The sequence below is a fragment of the Choristoneura fumiferana genome, chromosome 13, assembly GCF_025370935.1.
Source record: "Choristoneura fumiferana chromosome 13, NRCan_CFum_1, whole genome shotgun sequence".
Lineage (NCBI taxonomy): Eukaryota > Metazoa > Arthropoda > Insecta > Lepidoptera > Tortricidae > Choristoneura > Choristoneura fumiferana.
In genome coordinates this window covers 6,779,175-6,799,829 of record NC_133484.1, presented here as the reverse complement: position 1 = coordinate 6,799,829, position 20,655 = coordinate 6,779,175, and the positions used below count along the sequence as shown (strand labels likewise).

Sequence of the window (20,655 nt, the reverse complement as noted above, 5' to 3'; positions counted from 1 at the left end):
GGTCTTGGGTGTTTAATATGTATTTAAGTATGCATCTATCTATATAATTATATTTATCCGTTGCTTAGTACCCATAACACAAGCTTTGCTAAGCTTACTTTGGGACTAGGTCAATTGGTGTGAATTGTCCCGTGATATTTATTTATTTATTATTTATTTAATTTCATTTCTAAAACAAGCTACATTTGCATACCAAATTTCAAGTCGATGCCATTAACCGTAACCGTTGTTCTGCTGAGACGATCCTAGCCGGACTACGAGGATATCACTACCAGATTATTGTATTGTCACGCAATTTGCATGGGTATGCCAAAATTTCAAGTCAATCCGACTACTGGAAGTTGGTCGAATTCAACTTGCAAGATTTGTTTACAGACAGACAGACAACGGGACATGTGAAACTAAATAAAAGCTTATAAAAGAAGAATACTTCTGAAAAGGATGCTTACAATATAAAATAGCTCGTCTCTAAAACTCAAGAGACAATTCAATCTACCGACAAGTACCGTTTCTGCATTTCCGTATAGACTTGTTTAAGAAACAAAATCTTTCTGCTCTCAAATCAAAACAAAAGTTGGCAAGTGTCGTTAAGTAGAAAAAGTAGGACATTTCCTACGGAATCGACGAGAAAACTAAAATGGATGGGCGAACCACACTAAAACTTACGTCTACTTTAACTTAAGATGGCGTATAGCTTTTCATAGCATTACGACTACTTAGTCATATTGTTTCATCTTTAGTAGTTTTTAACAAAGTTATTTCCAGTCTGCTGTTCTTCCTTACCAGTTGCAAATAGCTTATCGTTCCCTACTAATATATATATGTCGGCGGCCGATCGTAAATTCCGCCAGATCACGAAATTCCTAGGCATATCATGAAAAGCCGCCTGTTGCAGTCATAACTTTAAAACTGGGCACAATAAAAAAGATATTTAAAAAAAAAACAAACACAACCTAATTTAAAACAGTGCAATAGATTCTACTCTCGACTTAAGTCTTGTCAGATCCATATAAGAACTACCTTTTTAAGCTTTAAATCGAGATTTTAAAAATCCCACAGGACCTCCTGAGCAAACTACTTTCTGTTTTTCAGTTATTTAATAAGCACCTTGTATATGTTTTTAATCAGTGAATTTTTCTGTCTTTTGAGCTAAGATCGTTTTTTTTTACGAAAATGGCGCTTAGATCAAATTGCCTTTCAACCGTCGATATGTAATTGACACGAAGGCTCCCAGGTAAATATAGCTAGAAAACTTAACGATGTCTTTGTCTTAATAACAGACCCTAATTTTAAATAATCAACTCAACCCAAAGTTATTCGAGCGCAAATAATTCTCAGCCTATTCATTTACAGAGTCACGACTTTTTGTTTGACGAAACAAAGTTAGGCATCAGCTAACTTACTTCTGACCTTGCCGTCGCCTTATGGTACACTCGCACCCTTTCCCGCTATAAAACGCAATCACAAAACAGAAAATTTAACTAGAATACGACTGTACCGCGCTTGCTAAGTGAGTTAATGTCGGCATGCTTGTGACTCCGCGCTCCATAGAAATTGCGATTGTTTTTTAAGAAATTGATAAACTTTTACCCATAAACGTAGCATTACGCTAACGTAACATTTACGCTAGTAATATTATGTTTATGCTTTCACCACCATTAGACCAAGCAACTCAATCTTATTGTTGCTAAATAATATTTCAACAATTCACACGAAGCGGTTGTTCATCTTCTTTAATGTGGAATAAGGAAGTGAATTCGCTTCCGCTGTCTGTTTTTCCGAATAAATGGGCTGTTACTGAATTAGTGGGCTTCATCTTCAACCTCATCTGCACTTACCATCGCATACCAGTTCCAAATTTGTATTATTATTATTTTGTAAATTTCACGTTTTCCACTCGTAACTACAATATGGGTCAATGGACACTAATTTAATTTGACCCAAACTAAGCAGAGCCACGGGTGGTTACGAAGCAACGGATAAACATTTATTACTATTAAAAATCTAAAACCTCAGAATTACTCACAAATTAATATTCCTGTTTTCTGTGAACATTGTATTCTTCATCCTACTAATATTATAAACGCGAAAGTTTGTATGGATGGATGTTTGTTTGGATGTATGTTCGTTACTCTTTCACTCAAAAACTACGAGAGTGGATTTGAATGAAATTTGGCATACTGGTAATATGTATGTACCTACCCTGGATTAACATATAGGCTACTTTTTATGCCGATATTCTCACGGGATAGGGATAAAATCTCGAAATAATAACCGCTGAGTTTAGAATCATGAAATTTGGTACCTGTATAGGCAGCTGGACATCTAAAATAACATATAGGCTACTTTTTATCCCGATATTCTCACGGGATAGGGATAAAATCTCGAAATAACAACCGCTGGGCTTTGAGTCATTAAAATTTGGGATGTAGGTAGCTGGACGTCTGGAATAACACATAAGCTACTTTTTATCCCGATATTCCCTCGGGATAGGGATACAATCTTGTTATTTCAACCGCTGGGTTTATAGTATTGAAATTTTGGATAGTTGTTCTTGACACAACCTCAATGAAGACCACGATCTAAATTTTGGGAATTCCCGGAGGAATTTTGTAAAATCCCGGAATTTCAATTGTAATTACTAGATCGAATAGTTTAGGCGTGCGAAGCCTCTAAAAACTCTAGTTTATAATATTTGCCTCGACCGGGGATTGAACCACTAGGCTAAATGACACAATGAAATGCATATTGGTTAAATTAATTCCACGTTTTAGTGTGATAAGTACCTACCTATTAAATTTTGTACTTTATCAAGTTTTAGTTCTGCGTCCTTTTCAGAAGTACATTTATATTTTTGCATGCCTGCCATTGTATTGGTGAAGTGTGTGAAACATTTTTTTTTTACATTGTGACCTGTATTATTTTACCACATTTTAAGCAAAATAAAGATATTGATTGATTGATTGAGTTATTTGAGTATTTTTCTAGAAAGTGCCCCGTGATGAAATTGACAAGAAACCAGTTTTGTCAAGAAATTATAACACTAAGAACGAGATCATAAAACATAAACTGCATCATCATCATCATCCCAGCCTATATAAGTCCCACTGCTGGGCACAGGCCTCCTCTCAGAACAAGAGGGCTTGGGCCATAGTTCCCACGCGGGCCCAGTGCGTATTGGAAACTTCACACACACCATTGAATTGCTTCGCAGGTTTGTGCAGGTTTCCTCACGATGTTTTCCTTCACCGCAAAGCTCGTGGTAAATTTCAAATGTAACTCCTCCGCACATGAATTTCGAAAAACTCAGAGATGCGAGCCGGGGTTTGAACCCACGACCCTCTGCTTGAGAGGCGATAGGTCAAACCACTAGGCCACCACGGCTTCTTAAACTAAACTTCTTAATAAACTGCATAAAACATCCAAAATTCTTGACGTCAGGAAAACGTCACGAAATCTTGTGAGGCAAAAATCGTAATTTTGTAATTAAAATACATCAAAACTTTCTATTGGATATAACAACAAAGATTATCTGACTTTACCACAAGTTTTTATTATATATTTAAACACAATACTACTTATTTTTTGTGTTGAAATAGCGTCAGGTTTTTTTTTAATAAGTGGACACCTGAAACTGGACAACTTTTGGAGAAATAGTCATTTTCCATTTGACTTACCACATTCTACCAGTTTTACCTTACGTAAGCAAAGGTCTAATCGCCCAGATACAACGGTTTGTGGTATAAATTGACATAAGGGAGAACGAAGGCAAACTATTGCTCCTCATTTTGCCCTAAACACCCACTCGCAATTCGCAGTCTCAATTACGGATACGTATAAAAGATTAATGGATAACTTAAGCATATGGCAATCATTCCGACATATAAATACAGCCTTGGCATTTAGAGGCTCATGATTTCGTACTAATGTCAGTAATGAACCAAAGAGTGCACTTTTTGACAATGTAACAAATCCGTTTGAAGTGAGGTCATTTGGTTTGCTTGCATAAACGATTAATTAGTCGGTTGTGTAATTAAAGTATATACTGAAACTTCATTCAGTAAAACAACATTTGGCATATGTAATTCCAAATGATACCATCACTCGATTAAATAATAATTGAAACGTTTGGTATAATTTTACTCTTAAAATATATATTTTTTTACATATCTAACCAACTAACTTTTTTTATATGACTAACGAAACGACATCGCGATAATTGCAGGCAACTCATGGATGCAAGTAGCGAGTTGTCATTGAATGAACATTGTGGCGTTCCAAGGCCTCCCACTTGAATAAAGGCCTACGCCTCTTCACAACAGTGAACGTCTTTCGGCTTATGATAAAGTACTTAATAAAATATTTATACCTATCAGACTTTCGGGCATAGGCGTCGCGTTCGCGTGCAACTAGAACTGGGTTGGCCTGTTAACTGGAAGAGATTCCTTTAAGGGATAAAATCGCCTTTTTACATTTCTTTCTCTTGTTATCTGTAATTTTCATATTTTTATGGATAATAAAGACTTATACAATACAACACGATATGTATGTATGTATGTAAATACTTTATTGTACATAAACACAAAAATAATACAAAAATAAAAAACAACAAAACAAAAGAGTACAAAGGCGAACTTACAGACACAATAAACAGAGATAGGACATTTACTTATATATATTTCTCTTGTTAAAAAGTTCGGTGGTAGTTTTTTAGGGTTCCGGAGCCAAAATGGAAAAAACGGAACCCTTATAGTTTCGCCATGTCTGTCTCTCTGTCTGTGTGTCTGTTCGTCCGTCCGCGGCTTTGCTCAGGGACTATCAATGCTAGCAAGCTGTTATATTGTACGGATATATATGTAAACTATGCCGACAAAATAGTACAATACAAAATTGAAAAAAAATATATATATTTTAGGATACCTCCCATAGACGTAAGGTGGGGGTGATTTTTTTTCTCATCCAACCCTATAGTGTGGGGTATCATTGGATTGGTCTTTTAAAACCATTAGGGGTTTGCTGAGACGATTCAGTGATGTCTTTGCGAAATATTCAACTTTAGAGTGCAAATTTTCATTAAAATCGAGCGTCCCCCCTCTAAAATCTAAACCGGTGGATGGAAAATTTTTAAAAAATTCAGGATAGTAGTAAGTATATCAAACTTTCAAGGAAAACTATGACGGCTAAGTTTGCTTGAGAATTATTAGTAGTTTATGAGTAAATAGCAGCCTAAGGTATAAAATATACCTAAACTTGGAAGATTCCGTATAAAATACGAAATCCTTAGAAAAATATTACCTATTTTTTTCGTAATGACTACGGAACCCTATTTTGGGCGTGTCCGACACGCTCTTGACCGGTTTTTTTTTCTAACACACCGCTTAGCTTCATATCGCAGAGCTCTGGCTGATCCGCTCTAAACCAAAGAATCCAGATTAAAATCCCCACGGGATCGCGGCCAAAAATCAAAATACCATTACACTCATTTGTATGGCAACCGCGTGACATATTCCCATGTGAGCAAGTTCATTCATTAAAAGGCGCCAAGCTTTCAAGGCGCAAATTGCACATTCTATACGGCCCCGCCGTAACGCCACGTTTATTATTTATAAACTCAGTGATGTTATTTACGCTTTTCATTTAGTACCTAAAAGCCGTGAATAATTTCAACAGCCGAATATTACGGCCAAGCTTTTCTTTTCCAATCCAATTTGGGAACACCAAGCTGTTTTCTATCCGGAAAACCATTTTTATAACCCAGTTATATTGGACAGCATTACATTGAGATTTGGTTTTTTGGAATCTTTTTGTATTTTTTATTTCAATTCCAAATTTTTACTTTTACGGTCATGCCGTAAAACCTAAATTTAAATTAAATAAATTAAAATAAATTTAATTTAATTTTAAATTTGGCATTACATTGGTTCCGTTGTTTCCATTTTGGTTTTTACGTGGTTTTATGGGTAGTCTTTGCCAAGTTCAGTTAAATTTGTAACGGACTTCAAAAAAAAAGTTCTTAGCTCGCCGAAAACGTTTTTAGGATTTCGTACCGCAAATAGAATAAAACGGAACACATATCAGGGGTGACCGACTTGATTAGACCCAAGATCTACTTACTGGTTACTGACGAAACTCTGTGCGATCTGCCATACTTCTTGAAAATAAATCTTAAATGAAACAGCATAGTTCAGTATTTATATTTTTTGCCTTGCCACGATCGACTGGTCGCGATTTGACAAGTTGGTACCCCTGACTTAAGTATATGATTACGTTTTTCTGTCTGTCAAGACTCTTTTTTAACCTCCGACGCAAAAAGAGGGGTGTTATAAGTTTGACGCTATGTGTGTCTGTGACAACGTCGCTCTTAAGCGGGTGGACCGATTTGAATGCGGTTTTTTTTTATTTGAAGGAAGCAGGTTTTCTAGCGATGGCTTTTAAACATGTTTCATCAAAATTGGTTTAGCTGTTTTTGAGATATTGAACTTTGAAGTAACAAAGTCGGGCGTTTTCCAACTTTTTGTTGGTTAGGTTATCTCAAAAATGTGTGGAGGTATCAATCAGAAATTAATATTAATACTCAGATCTGCTACTCCTTGAAGCAGTAAATAAAAACATCTAAACGCAATCAAAAGATAAAGTCATTATAAAAGATGTTTCTATACAATTGCCGTAACTGAAAAACCTATAGGATAGAAGTATCCTATAGGTTTTTCAAGAACAACCAGAAGTGGTTGTTCTAGAAACTTGACATTTGGTATGAAGGTATTTATTCTGTCTATGTCAGTTACCTACCACCTAAGACGACCCTAAACTACCTTTATTCATAGTACTGGCATTAACAAACCTACGCATCTTTTCGAATGGGCCTTCAAAATGAATGAATAACAACCACCTGATTCAATAATACTTTTCTATAACACTCGTGACATAATGGTCATTTTAAAATCGTTTATATCTTAAGGGGATCCCAGGCCCCAATGACCATCGATCTGAATTCCTTAGTTTTCTAATGTTTTTGTAGCTTATAATATTAACAACAAGGGCTTTTAGCAACATAGTATCCCATATTTACTTCAAAGTGCATTGTATTCGAAATATTTGCCATCAAAGTTGAACAATTTTAGGCCAAAAAACTGGTTTTCAGGCCATAACTTTTGTGTTAATTACTTTCAAATGAAAACCAAACGTCAAAGACGAATCCAAATATGTAGATTTCGTATATGTTAGATCTTTCACGTCAATTGAGATACGAAATAAGTGTTTTTAGACAATGTTTAAAAAAATCATACAAAATTAAGTATTATTTTTTTTTTCAAAATCCGGTAGACAAAAATGAAAATAAAATATTGATGAACCGATAGCCGAAAAATCGATGAAAACCTCGGGTAGCCCCTTAACGGCTCAATATGACATTTTATTTTACTAAGCGTTACTCATATTAATTCTAAAGAATAAGATTAAGTATGTGTTAAAAACAAGTAGGTGTGTTTACTTTTTAAACACGTCCTTCATGTGTGTAAAATGATTAGTTCATATTTACTGTATTTACTATTCACTAAAAATGGTCGCCGATTATTTAATTTACTTAATTTCTGTACATACAAAGTGTAAGGTAGGTTAAGTGTAGGTATATCATAAAAACAATTAAATTATAAAATTTTTAAATATAATATAAAATAATATAATAATAATATTTAATAATAATATAATAATATTTTTGTAATAGTTTTTTGTGTATCTGTTTTCTGTATCGCTTATTAAGTCCCAAGTGCCACAACAAAAGTCTTTGTATTGTTATTTGTATTGATTAATTGCTAAATTAAACGAACTTACCTGAAGTGAAGTTCTATTTCAATTTTACGATCTTCACCATCATGGAACACTATGCAGCGATACGGAGTGTCGCGCCAAGATTCACAACATATAAAGTAGTTAAAAAAGTAACTGGAACAGTTTGGATCTCCGGTGACAGGTAGCGCCGTCCTCTATTCACTTTAGTCTAAAGCATCACGAACAACCCTAAAACTTAAGGGGAAGAAACATAAAAAGGGTCAGGGTGGGTTGTTCCATGATGGTGAAGATCGTAAAATTGAAATAGAACTTCACTTCAGGTAAGTTCGTTTAATTTAGCAATTTTACTCTTTCACCATCATGGAACACTATGCAGATGTTTAAAGCTAGGGTTGAGAGTGAATTAATTAAACACAAAGAGAAGAAATAAAATCAACATATTTATTTCCATTAATAAACATAAGGATAGCTATTCTTAAAGCCTCTTCTTTATACTATTAACATTTTAATAAAGTTTTGTTTTAATCACAAACAAGAACAATCATAAGAATTAGATAAAATAATCTAAGAAAAATACTTAAGGTAATCATCACTTATGTACTTAGAGTATCACAAATTAAATTGCTTATATTATTAGTACCCTCTAACACGGGTCTGTTATAGAATTTGGCAAACGCACTAGAATTATGAGACCAACCTGCGCATTTCCTTATGGCATCCACTGTCATACCAGCCCTTAAGGCGGCAGAGGTAGAGGCATGTCTAGTACTATGAGCAGAAAAAATGCTAGTATCTATGCCTGCCTCTTGCATAGTACCTTTAATCCATCTACCTATGGTTTGAGTTGAAGCTTTTTTATAAGGTTTCTTGTAAGTAATAATCAGATCATTAATGTCCTTCCTGTTACGTTTTGTCAACTTAATGTAAGAGATAACAGTATGTACAGGACAAATCTCAGTTTTTTGACTATAGTATGATAACTTTAGAATTGGCTGTTCACGACCATGTCTTGAAGTTTTTATTAAATCTAATATATTAATAGTAATGCCTGAATCAGTACAAACAATATTATTTAACTTAATTAGTGATAAGGTTTGAATTCTATGTCCAGTTGTTAAAGCTAAAAGAGTAACTAGTTTCTTTGTGATTCTTTCAATACTTAATAGGTCGTTGGGGAACCAGGACGACAATAGGCTAAGTACGGTGCCTGGGTCCCAAGTAGTACTATATTTAGGCCTCATTGGCCTTGTCCTAAATACTCCTTTGAAAAATCTTTTAATCCTATCGTCCATGCCTATTTTTGGTCCCATAAGCAGTGATAGAGCTGACCTGAAACTATTCAAGGTGCCATAGGAGGCTCCAGAGTTAAAATGTACTGTTAAAAAAGTTAAAATAAACGGTACTGAACCTTCATATGGTACAATATTGTGAGTTGAGCAAAATTTCCACCACAACTGCAAGCCTGTATTATATTGCTTTATTGTACTGGGCGCTAACGAAGACAACATAATATTCATTGATGAGTGGGGCACACCTCTCCGTTTCAGCGCCTCGCTGAGAGCAGACCTGCAGCCAGGGTAAGAGTCTGGTATAATGGATGATGATCTCTGAAATGTGAGGATAATAACCTTTTACTTGGTTGAAATATAATTGGAGGTGACTGTAACAAATCAGTAAATAGTGGGAACCAAGGCTGAGTTTTCCAGTAAGGGACAACTAAAATGCCAGTAGCTCTGTCGATTTTGATTTTTTGTACAACTCTTAATACCAAATTAAAAGGCGGGAAGGCGTAAAAGAAGTATTCTGACCATTTAACAGTGAAGGCATCAACTGCTATAGCATCAGGGTCTTTTTTCCAACTAATAAAACTTTTGCATTTACTGTTAGTCCGTGACGCAAAAAGATCAATGTCTGGTTCCCCAAACTCTACAATTATACTCTGGAATGCATCATCAGACAGTTCCCATTCTATTGTATGTTTCCTTGACTGGAAGTCAGCCTCTATATTCTCCTTTGTATTTATATATGATGCAAATAAGAATATATTCCTAGCCTCACAAAACTGCCATATTTCGCGTGTAATACCATTTAAATGAGGGTACTGAATCCCTCCCATTCTATTAATATATGATACAGCAGTGGTGTTATCAATTCTTATAAGTATATCACAGTTAGATAAGTCCGTGGTTAAACATTTTAGACCAAAGAAAGCTGCCTTCAGTTCTAAAAAATTTATATGACATTTTTGTTCTTCTTTTGTCCATAAACCAGCTGATTTTTTCGTTTCACAGACTGCCCCCCAACCGGAACGTGACGCGTCGGTAAAAATCTCTTTAGCATAGATATATTGTCTAACAGGATTATTAGATAAACTAAGGTTGCTAAGCCACCAATTGAACTCTGAGTGTAGATACTTTGGTATATGCATACGTGCATCATAGTTATCTTTGTTTTGTCTAAGTGCTAAAAACTTTTCCCTTTCTAACAATTTTGTATACAGAGGCCCATATTTTATACCGGGGCAAGCAGAGTTCAGGAGGCCTAAAAGTTGTGAAAATTCTCGGATATTACACTGTTTTTTGTTTTTGAAAGATTTAACAGACTCTGATATAAGGTTTATTTTGGATACAGGTAGGGACATCATCATGTTCTTGGAATCTATTATAAAACCCAAATATTTACAACATTTAGATGGAAGAAGACAGCTTTTCTCTGTATTGATAACAAATCCTAAACTTTCCAATAGTACACAGATTTCACGAATATTCCTGTAACAGGTTTGGAAGTCCTCGCTAAAACAAATTATGTCATCAAGGTAAATTGATACAATTATGTTCTGTTGTCTTAAGTAGGATATCACTGGTTTCAATATTTTTGTAAACACATATGGTGCTGTACAAAGTCCAAATGGAAGAGCATTAAATTGGTAAAGTTTATTTTCAAATTCAAATCTCAAAAATTTTTTACTATTCTCTGAAATTTTAACTGAAAAATATGCCTCTTTTAGATCGATTGTCGCCATAAAACAATCTTTAGTTAGTAGTTTACACACTGTGCGTAAATCTTCTAGTTTAAAATGTTGGACAGTTATGTACTTATTCAATTGTTTTAAATTTAAGATAAATCTATTTTCTCCATTTTGCTTTGGGATAGTAAAAATTGGTGACAGAAACTGATCTTCTTGATAAGAGCATTCGGAAATGGCGTCCATTTTCTTTAATTTAACAATCTCTGTCCTTAGGTTATAAGATTCATTACTTGACCAATGGCGATGGTAATCCAATTTATTTCTAATGGGTATGATACTGCTAAAAGGAATTTCATAACCCAACACCCACGATAAAATGACTTCATCACTTGTAAGCAGTTGCCAATTATGATAATAATATGCTAAACTACCTGCCTGCACCTCCATTAGCGACGACGTTTGGGCTGCTGGGGCCTGGAAGCTGGACGGCGTTGATGCTGCTGCTGGTGGTGTGGCTGGTAAGGCTGGTTTGGCTGGTACTGTTGGTATTGCTGGTTCCGGGGCCCGCCTCTTGCCCTGTTGCTCTTTTGAGGAAACTTCTGAGACGGGCCTTTCCAGTTTAAATTTGTCTTTGGAGGTGGCTTTTTAGCAGGTTGTTTACTTTGTTGAAGTAATGTTCCATTTCTTTCAATTGCCTTGGCTGCTTTTAAGCGTTCGCTTAAATTTTCTCCCAGTAGGTAGGTATCTGTTGGGGCACTAGCAATAGCCTGTTTGACACTGCCTGGTAATGAGCTTAAAGCCAGGTGTTTTCTGACAATATTGTCATAATAATACATATTACACAGAATTTTTGCAGAGTCATTAATCCCTTCTATGAGTTTCAGACTGTTCAGGTTCCCCTTCATTATATCAGTTAATAGAGAACCCAAACATGAAAGAATCTTTCCGATCAGGTTCTGTCTGTACTCAAATTTCTTGTCACGTTTAATCATAGTCTCTGAAAGAGCAGCAACCAACTCTGAATTGAGTTTAGGCGCAATGGCCTTGGGAAAATTGCTTGGTGTTAAATATTTCTCAGTTAATGAGGTCCACTTCTCCTTAAAAATGCCTGTCTTCATGATGTTTTCCCACCTGTCTACAAGTTCTTGTCGGATGCTGTCTCCAATCTTTTCAGATATATTGCCCTCCTCGCCTAAGGCAAGCAGAAACTCCTCTGGCAGTGATTCGTCCGTGGCTTGAATTTCTGTAATGATCACAATTATTCACTTATTGTGTTTCGAATAGGATTATGACTCAAAGGAAGGGATGTACTTGGCCATGGTAACAAAGGCTTTGGGCCAATAATAGTCTCAGTCTGCCCTGTAACGAGTCAGCTCTAAAAATATGAAAATATATGAGACCAATACACCATAAATTAAGATGGTGACCCTCTGAATTTTTCACAGGACTGTGTATGCACTAATGCATTATATTTAACTGGTCATGTCTGGCCTCTAGTATGGAACCAGCTCTAAAAGTTTTAAGACCATTATGCTATATCATGTTTCTGGTTCAAGATAATTTTTATTATAAGTTAATAGTGCTATTTAGACACCTATTAAGACTGTTGAGAAACATAAAAGAAATAGATAAGCATTATAAAAATAGAGGGATTTGGAGGCCTATTGCTAGTTACCATACTCATATTTACACACCTGTCTCCTCAGTGTAGTTGTCTTTGGGTTCTTCGAAGCTAGACTGGCTAGGTCCGGGCTGGTGCTGCACTTCCGAATCTTCAGATAGGTTTTGCTTAAGCCGGTTAAGTTTTCTTTCATATCTTCTGATCTTTTTTCCTTTTCGATTCTTCATCATCCGACGAGTTATTTGCCCTCTTTTTTTTAAAGATAAATCTTATAGGTTTACACACACACTTGATTCACTAAGCGAGAGCATAAAGAAAGAAGGAACTTCGAGGAAGGAATGATGAGTAGCGTACATAGACAATTAACGTTGAGTGACCGTTATTACCGGGAAAAGGGCGCGAATTTTCGCGGTTTTCTGTTTGTTTTTTTTTTTTTTTTTTGAGAGGTCGATAGATACACAAAAAAAGTGAACAACCAATAATTATGATCATGAACATTAACCCACAATATCAAGATTACTCAGTTTATCAGAATTGTAGAATTGCATCTTAATATATCATAAGAGTAAGTAACATACCTGATTTGAATCAATATCGATACCTATACAGTAATAACCTCTTACTGATCCGTAGGCGCCGAACGGCTTTGTTGCTATGTTTTATGATACGCGCACATTTTGCTAGGTTTCCGCACTCAATACCTTGTGAATAAACATAATTAACTACTTAACACTTCCAAAACACAATAAATTGTAACAATTTTGGAAATACGTTGTGACGTTTAGGCACAACAACCATAAAGTGAATAGAGGACGGCGCTACCTGTCACGGAGATCCAAACTGTTCCAGTTACTTTTTTAACTACTTTATATGTTGTGAATCTTGGCGCACACTCCGTATCGCTGCATAGTGTTCCATGATGGTGAAAGAGTAAAATTTAACCTTTAAATATCCAGATTCGAAACATTTCAGTGAAACTATAATATAATTTATGAGGTTCTCTCCAGAACCGTTTCTTGTGTAGATAATGCGAAAAGTACATTTTGCAGAATATTAAGTCCCAAGTAAAAGCCACAACAAACAGATGAAAGCCTTTTATTTTTCTAACATGAAAGATAACAATCCATTAAACTTAACAAACAAAGTAGAAAGTGAATTATTGATGGTTAGGGGATTACGAAAATATAGATTTACATCAATTTTCCTGTCGAACCGAAACACAGGAGAGTATCGGGAAGTTCGAAGCATATCGGGGGAATATTTCGATTAAGATAATAGACTGCACTCACCGAGAGTGGTGTCTGTCAATTTAGGAGTCTTGGAGGAAACTGGGACATCACTGTCGAGAAAAATCATCGTTATCTTTGATAGGTACGTCGACAGGGTGTTAAAAATATCTGAGCGCGCTATTTATTATTTAGTGAAACGAGTCGAAAATTCCAGATATATTGCTGATATTTTTGGGAACATCAACATCACTAAAAGCAAGAAGAGTCTCGTAGTTTCGTACCATAAATATTTGTTTCCCCATTTGTTTTTTCACCGTTTTGCTCCTGTTTGTTTAGTTCTTTTGACGCTGGGCGATCCAACGTGTCATTGTCACAATAGCGCTGCAAAACAGCAATGAAACTTTAACGATGTGTCGCTGGCTAGCTACAAGAAGCGGGTCGTATTCGTAGCCATGTGAAACGAACGAACAAGAGAGAAATTACGAAATTGTCTGATTATCGTAGCAGATATCGTAGCAGTTTCCTCATTAGCTGGTTAAATTCAGAAAAACTATTTTTATCGTCAAGTCCCTACGTAAATCTGCACCTAAATATATATTTAACATTAGTTTATAAAGCCTTATGCCAGTCTGGCCTTACTATGCCTGTTGGCATGGGGTGGCATCGCTAAAATACTTTGAGAGAACTGGAGATGCTCAACGCAGTGCTTAAGGTCATTGTAAATAAACCTCGCAGATTCCCCACTAAATGAACTTTATTGTGTAGCTAAAGTCTTACTGTAGTCAATTATTATTTCAAAATAACTACAGTAATCCACAAGTTAACTGTCTCATCCAAAGATTTTGCAAACCTTACCAAACAACGCATATAAAATACGACAGGGGATACGAAAATAAGATTTGCAGGCGATTTCCACCTTACTCCACACACAGGAGATTTATAAAGTTCGAAGCAATTATAAGAAATTTCGATGAAATAATAGACTATCCCGAGAAATGTCTCAAAGGAGTCTTGAAACTGTGGTTGTCATGACTCTTAGCTTTGATAGGTACGTCGAGGGGTTATTGCAGCAGCCTGTAATTAAATTTACAACTTATACGACGCGCACACAAACATTACAACACACACACACACACATAACACACACACACACACACACAGCACCACACACACGCCGACACACACACCAGCCCACTTGTTTTTTAAGAATTGCTTGTGTCAACTTGAGCTAAGTATTAAGTAGTTCAATACGTAAAACTGCTGTAAACTGTAAATGCTTGTCTCGCGATTAGGCCCGGTCTAGTGCGGAGTCCGCGATGAATCTTAATTGAACCTGAACGAACAAGAGAAATTACGAAATTGTCTGATTTTTCGTAGCAGATGGCAGCATATCCATTAAACGGGTAATTCATTGACGTTTCAACGAGACATCATTGCCGTGACCCAATTATTGACTAACATGAATCGCGTCAACGTCTATGATATGATTATGAAACTGCAGAGTTATTTTTTTAACATTCAAACATAAATAAAATACATTAACGTTCATACTTTCTAGTAGACAAGCTAGTAATAAATCGCTCAGTAGGTTAATACAAGAGCATAATGTATTCTAACTCCAACATCAACATCGACTAAGAACAAAAGATTGATTTTCACCATCAAAGAGAAAACAAAAACGTTTTACGCACTCGCATTATGCACAAACGCACATCAACAATAGTTCTTGCAACTTTATTGAACATTCCGTTGGTTTATTCATCGCGATAAAATATACATGAGTAAACGCTTTGCCCTGAATTGAGATAGATTTTGACTTGGATTCTGCAATTGTCAGGTTTCGTTTCCTGGAACTTGCATGTTTAAAATCTGCGAAGAAATAATAGATATTCGTTTTCTTTTGAATGTATTTTGCACGCGTAAAGAATTGATTTAAGACATTATTGCTCCTGAATATGAACGACAATGTCATATGCATTACATAAATGATAGTGAAGCTTTAGGATTATACTTCAGCCTTGGTAGCCTAGTAGTATGACCTACGGCCTCTTAAGGAAATCGTGGGATCCAGCCCGGGTTGATATCTCTCTAATTTTTTCGATATTTTTGTATAAAATTACGTTCGAAATTTCTTATTTGCTTTTACAGTGAAGGAAAATATATTTAGGAAACAAGTTCGACAGTATGTATGTATGAAGTACAAAATCCGCTCTTGGCCCGCGTCTCAAGTATTTTTATCCTTAAAAGTCTGAACACAGCAAATTTCTAATAAATTAAATCCTTATATAGTAACGTTGTAACACTATCGTTTCACAAACGAACTTTTGACCAAGTGCATCGTTTAATGAACACGATACTTAAATTTGTTAGCTGATCAAATAACTGTATCGATTCACACACGACGAGTACAAACTATTTCCATATCAGAAAACAAAGTTGAAACATAGCTAATTAAGTAGAAGCGTTGAGAACTCAAAACTATTTTAGTCATAGGATAAGGCTTGACGAGGGTACTAGAAGAACGGGTTGACACTACATTTTAATACAAATCCCAGAAAAGGACGGATCAGAAACTTTGACCAGAATTCAAAATCCATTAAAAGGTTCCGAGCCTAACCTAGAATACTAAAAACCTAACTAGGCTTACCATAATCCTGGTGCCGTAAAGTAATAAGAAAAGTATACAGACTGAGCAGAAGGTTGGTTGCTATGTGATCCCGAAAGTATGTTGTTATTTTAAGGCTACTTAAGTATTCTGCGGTGCTCCTGCGTTCGGAAGTCAGATTACATTGAGTTGGGATGTAGGCACAAAGACTTCATATTACGCGCGTGACCGCACGCTACCTGGGAGCCCGCTCTTCGGCCACGATAATATGCTATTGGAAGGCTGATCTGCATAACCCTTCATGTCAGACGCATGGATTACTTCATAAAATTTTCTACGGATCAGAAAATATGCGAAACTCGTCGTGTAAGTGTGACCTTACTCGTTAATCCTGTGATTGGGTGCGTATATTCCAAGAAGCATGCATGCTAATATTAATACGTAATCCTTTATGCCTATCCAGCCCAGATGTTAGATAGTAATCAAGTGGTAACACTATGGGGTATTTTACGCAACGATACGCATCATTTGAAACACCCACTTTCATTTGATACTTAGATTACATACTTTTAAGCATACAAACGTAAGGTCGAACAAAGAGATTTCGATTTTTGTTACTTCTTTGACGTTGAATTAATATTCAAGAAGCTCCTAACTCTGGCAAGGTTCAGCCAATCTTATTTATCGTCACACATAACATAACGTCTCATATTTCATCTGACTATACAATCAGCAGTAACCACTTCAGTGTTGATATTTGTCAGGGCAGGCCTAGAAGAAAGATCTGCTTTTTACGACACCATAAAACCTTTTTATCCCCCGGACGAAATAATCTGGAATTTTCTCCGCCAGTTCTCGCAACTAAAGAAGATTTGCTACCGATTTGTGAAATTTCCTCGGCGAACAACCGAGATGTTCGAGATCTCTGTAATTTGAACATTAACGTAAAGATTAATGATTCCGAGAATAACGAGAACAATCCTTACTCAAATAAAACTCTGAGATGAATGAAAATTAATATTTAGCAAAAAGTTTGAAGAGGTCATCTTTTACTGATGTACAGTCACCAGCATTAATATCTGCCACAGCGGAGCGTGCAAAAATATCTGACACGTCCTTCCAGCCCTAGGAATAGAGCCGTATCAGATATTTATGCACGCTTGTTGTGTCAGATATTGGTGCTGGTGACTGTACCTAGATAAACGGCTGAATTTAAGTATCAGATTACCCTTATACACCTTCATTTAAAAAAATACTTGTAGTAAGATTTTAGCCAATTTAGCAAAAACAAAGTAGCAATTATTTTTTGGACTCAGTTCTATACTAGGAAAGGAGGAAGGAATAATATATATATATATATATATATATATATAGATACCGCTTTTTAAAAATAATTATGTTTTTCTATGGTGAAAAATATTCAACAGTATCTGAGCAAACAACCTTTTAGTTACTCGTATATGGAGCCTTTTCACACAGATTTTTTTTTATGTACAGAACAATTTTTCACGGTATCACATGATTTTTAGGTATTCTGTAAAAATAAACCTGTCTCTTAGCAGGGCCAAGCGGTTCGTTAGATCTAGACCAGTAATTTCTTTCCCACACCATTAACTATCACTTTGTTTTTCTTCTTTTGTCTAGCTCTTATTAATTTATCACCAAGAAATCTCGGCCTCTGAATCAGACGAGGAATTATAGCTCAGATCATAATTAAGATAGTAAATGTTCTCCGGCGATGCTGATATAATTTTCATGCTCTCTAAACCTTGTTGACCGAATTCTTTAGCAGAAGTGTCAACAGTTTTAAATTGTTTCGCTGATGTTGAAAGACCTTCAAACGGATTCACCGAGTCTTGCAAAGTGACAACAAATTTAACGTTATCAGCAAAATCTACCTACTATGTTATCATGTGTTTTATCAGTTGTGTAGCACCGTGTTTATAATTGCAAAACGCGATAATCCACCGGCTTTACAACCGGATCTGTCAATTGAACATTGACACTGTTACTGATGAAATCACATTAACTGTGTACTTAATTATTTGTAGTTCAAAGCATAAGTAGATAAATAAATATTAAGTACGAGTTACTTCGGCCCGGTAGCATAATGTCGGTGGCAGGACACACAAAAATCCTTCTTTAATTAGATAGATATCTTTGTACTTAAAAAAAATTTGAAGTTTAAGCAACGTTATTGCGTTTTGATCTTAATCTTATCAAAACGGAATGACGCGTCCGTAAGTACTTAGGTACTACTTACTACTATTCCTTGAATTATTGGAAGCAAAATAGTCACATGATAGAGAATTTAAAAAAGTAGATTTAACGTGCTTGATACTGGTTTGCTTTTTTCTCGTATTCCTGGAATTTAATTATCATCCCAACCTATATGCGTCCCACTGCTGGGCACAGGCCTCCTCTCAAAATGAGAGGGCTTGGGCCGTAGTTCCTACGCGGGCCCAGTGCTGATTGGGAACTTCACACACACCATTGAATTGCTTCGCAAGTGTGTCAAACTTTCCTCACGATGTTTTTAAAATTGTAAAATTCGTGGTAAATTTGGTATGTAATGGCCACCGCCAACACGGCTTTTTTTTGGAATGTCATTATAAGATTTAAATGGTTTGGTTAAGACTAATACTAGTTGTTTAAAAACCCTAACTAGAAATACTTAAAAAAAAATAATACCATATCAGAATCAGTAAATTTGAAAAACGAAATTCCCTTTTGAGTTTAATACTTAAATATTCAGTTGTTTCTATTCAAAAGTATTGGTTCGGTTACTTTCTGTTAATTTTGAGCCTATTTATTAGAACCACATGTTATATAATTTTGTTTATTGACGTGTAGGCAATTGTTGTTAATTTGAAATTCTCTAATAATAAGCAATGAAGAAGTTAGTAGGTACATACATATAACACAAAATAAAGAAAACTAACAATGGGGAAAATTATCTCCAATCAAAACAATCTTATTGAATGGACGGCTGGCAACAGCCACTTTGGCAAAAAACTACTCTCAAATTGCTACGTCATCGTCGCTCTTTGATGGATCTGAACAGAATCCATTAGTCATGCGAAATAAAACAGCTTGCTAAACATGATCTAACAGCATGATCCTAAAGGAGTAGGTAATTATGGTTTCTTTACTTACAGCAGGGCTACTACGAAACTAGAAACTCGAAGTTCGTGCCGTGCGGTCCCTCTGACACTTATACTATTTACTACGAGAGCGAGAGAGACAGTGCCCTGCAGGATATCTTGTAAGACGGCTAAATTTAAAAAAAGAATAATCGGTTTACTTAGTATTTTGCACGTTAGGCGCGAAGGCTCTTACATTTATTTTTTTAGTTTGCCAAGGCTTTCAGAAAAATCCATCATTAACATGAAGATGGCACCGGAAGAATTAAGACAGAATGATAATATTTTTCGACCTAGGTACTAACCTTACCTAACCACAAATTGAACATTTAAAAAATTAAAAACATTAAAAACATCATTTAATAATAATAAAGCACAATAAATATTGGAAAACTTACGTTGTTATTGTTAATGGCTGTTCTAGTGGCAGGTACTTACCTATACTCGTACCGTATGTGTTAACCAAAGGTTCTTCTTCTATCTTCAGGTAATTAACCATTCGAATTTATTATATACGGTATATACCCCAGCGATACAAGGCTTCTTTAACACATCAAGGTCAGAGTAAGTAGAGCTACTTATATTTTATGTGGGTACTTAACTGGATCATTATCATCATTACTACCTGCATCAGCATAATCAATGTATTCAAATCATAGTGAATTATTCAAACCGTAGTTGAAAAACTAGGGGTTAACGACCTATTTATTTAAAATAATGAAGCATTGCCACACGTTAACACAACACGTAACTTTTTATAATACTCACAACAAAAACGCCGGGCAAGTCGAAAATCCACTTGTCACGTGCACAACTTTTGTTTAAGAACCGAACTAAACCATTCAGATATCATAAAGAGTTTTCACAAAACTTCATTGTCACACAGCACGACACTATACGGAGAAGTTTTTAAAATTTTCAACGATCGCGATGTGTCTCCGTTGAGTTAGATTCACGCGACCTCCTCCAACGGCTGCCGCGGCCAGACTGGTGTGGTGCGAAAATCGTGTGACAACACACGAGTTGCTGGATTGGAACTCAATTGAGGCATCGGGCAAAGGTTGGACCGATACGGCCACAGACAGGGTTCAGTTTTGTTAGCCCAGGTCAGCGTAGAATACAAAAGTAGCATGTTCCATGAGCCGTTGAAAATGTTTACGTTTAAGTTGGTTATCGATCGAAAGAAAGTACTTAGTTGATGCTGTTCCCACTGAATGGAACGATTTTAACTTAGCCGTGGTGACGATAAGATTAGCAAAGCATGTAGGTTATGCACAGCCCCCTATAGGTCCTCATCAACA

At 35.8% G+C, this 20,655-nt stretch overlaps 2 protein-coding genes across 5 annotated transcripts in view; both read right to left on the bottom strand.

The window, feature by feature from the left end:
- LOC141433965 (angiotensin-converting enzyme-like) overlaps positions 1 to 20,361 on the bottom strand; it is a 203,296-nt gene extending 182,935 nt beyond the window's left edge. Inside the window, exon 1 of one of the 4 annotated variants that reach the window (XM_074096134.1) lies at positions 20,123 to 20,361. The gene's annotated coding sequence lies outside the window, so the exon portion shown is untranslated. Of the gene's footprint in view, positions 1 to 15,277; positions 15,288 to 19,752; positions 20,008 to 20,122 lie in introns of those variants that run through there. The other 3 variants (XM_074096135.1, XM_074096137.1, XM_074096136.1) reach the window with 3 other exon arrangements.
- On the bottom strand, positions 8,016 to 12,604 carry LOC141434427 (uncharacterized). The gene is made up of 2 exons (XM_074096845.1): positions 12,451 to 12,604; positions 8,016 to 11,999 (listed from the first exon to the last, which is right to left on the bottom strand). The coding sequence occupies exons 1-2, from the start codon at positions 12,602 to 12,604 to the stop codon at positions 11,203 to 11,205; spliced, it is 951 nt and encodes a 316-aa protein (XP_073952946.1). The 3' UTR covers positions 8,016 to 11,202.
- Positions 20,362 to 20,655: the final 294 nt, after the last annotated feature.

What these genes read in the sequence shown, in the direction of transcription:
- LOC141434427 (XM_074096845.1), bottom strand. Translation starts at nt 12,604, where the DNA reads ATGAAGAATCGAAAAGGAAAAAAGATCAGAAGATATGAAAGAAAACTT. An exon ending in CAACTACACTGAGGAGACAG is followed by an intron (nt 12,000 to 12,450) that starts GTGTGTAAATAT and finishes TGATCATTACAG; the next exon opens with AAATTCAAGCCACGGACGAA.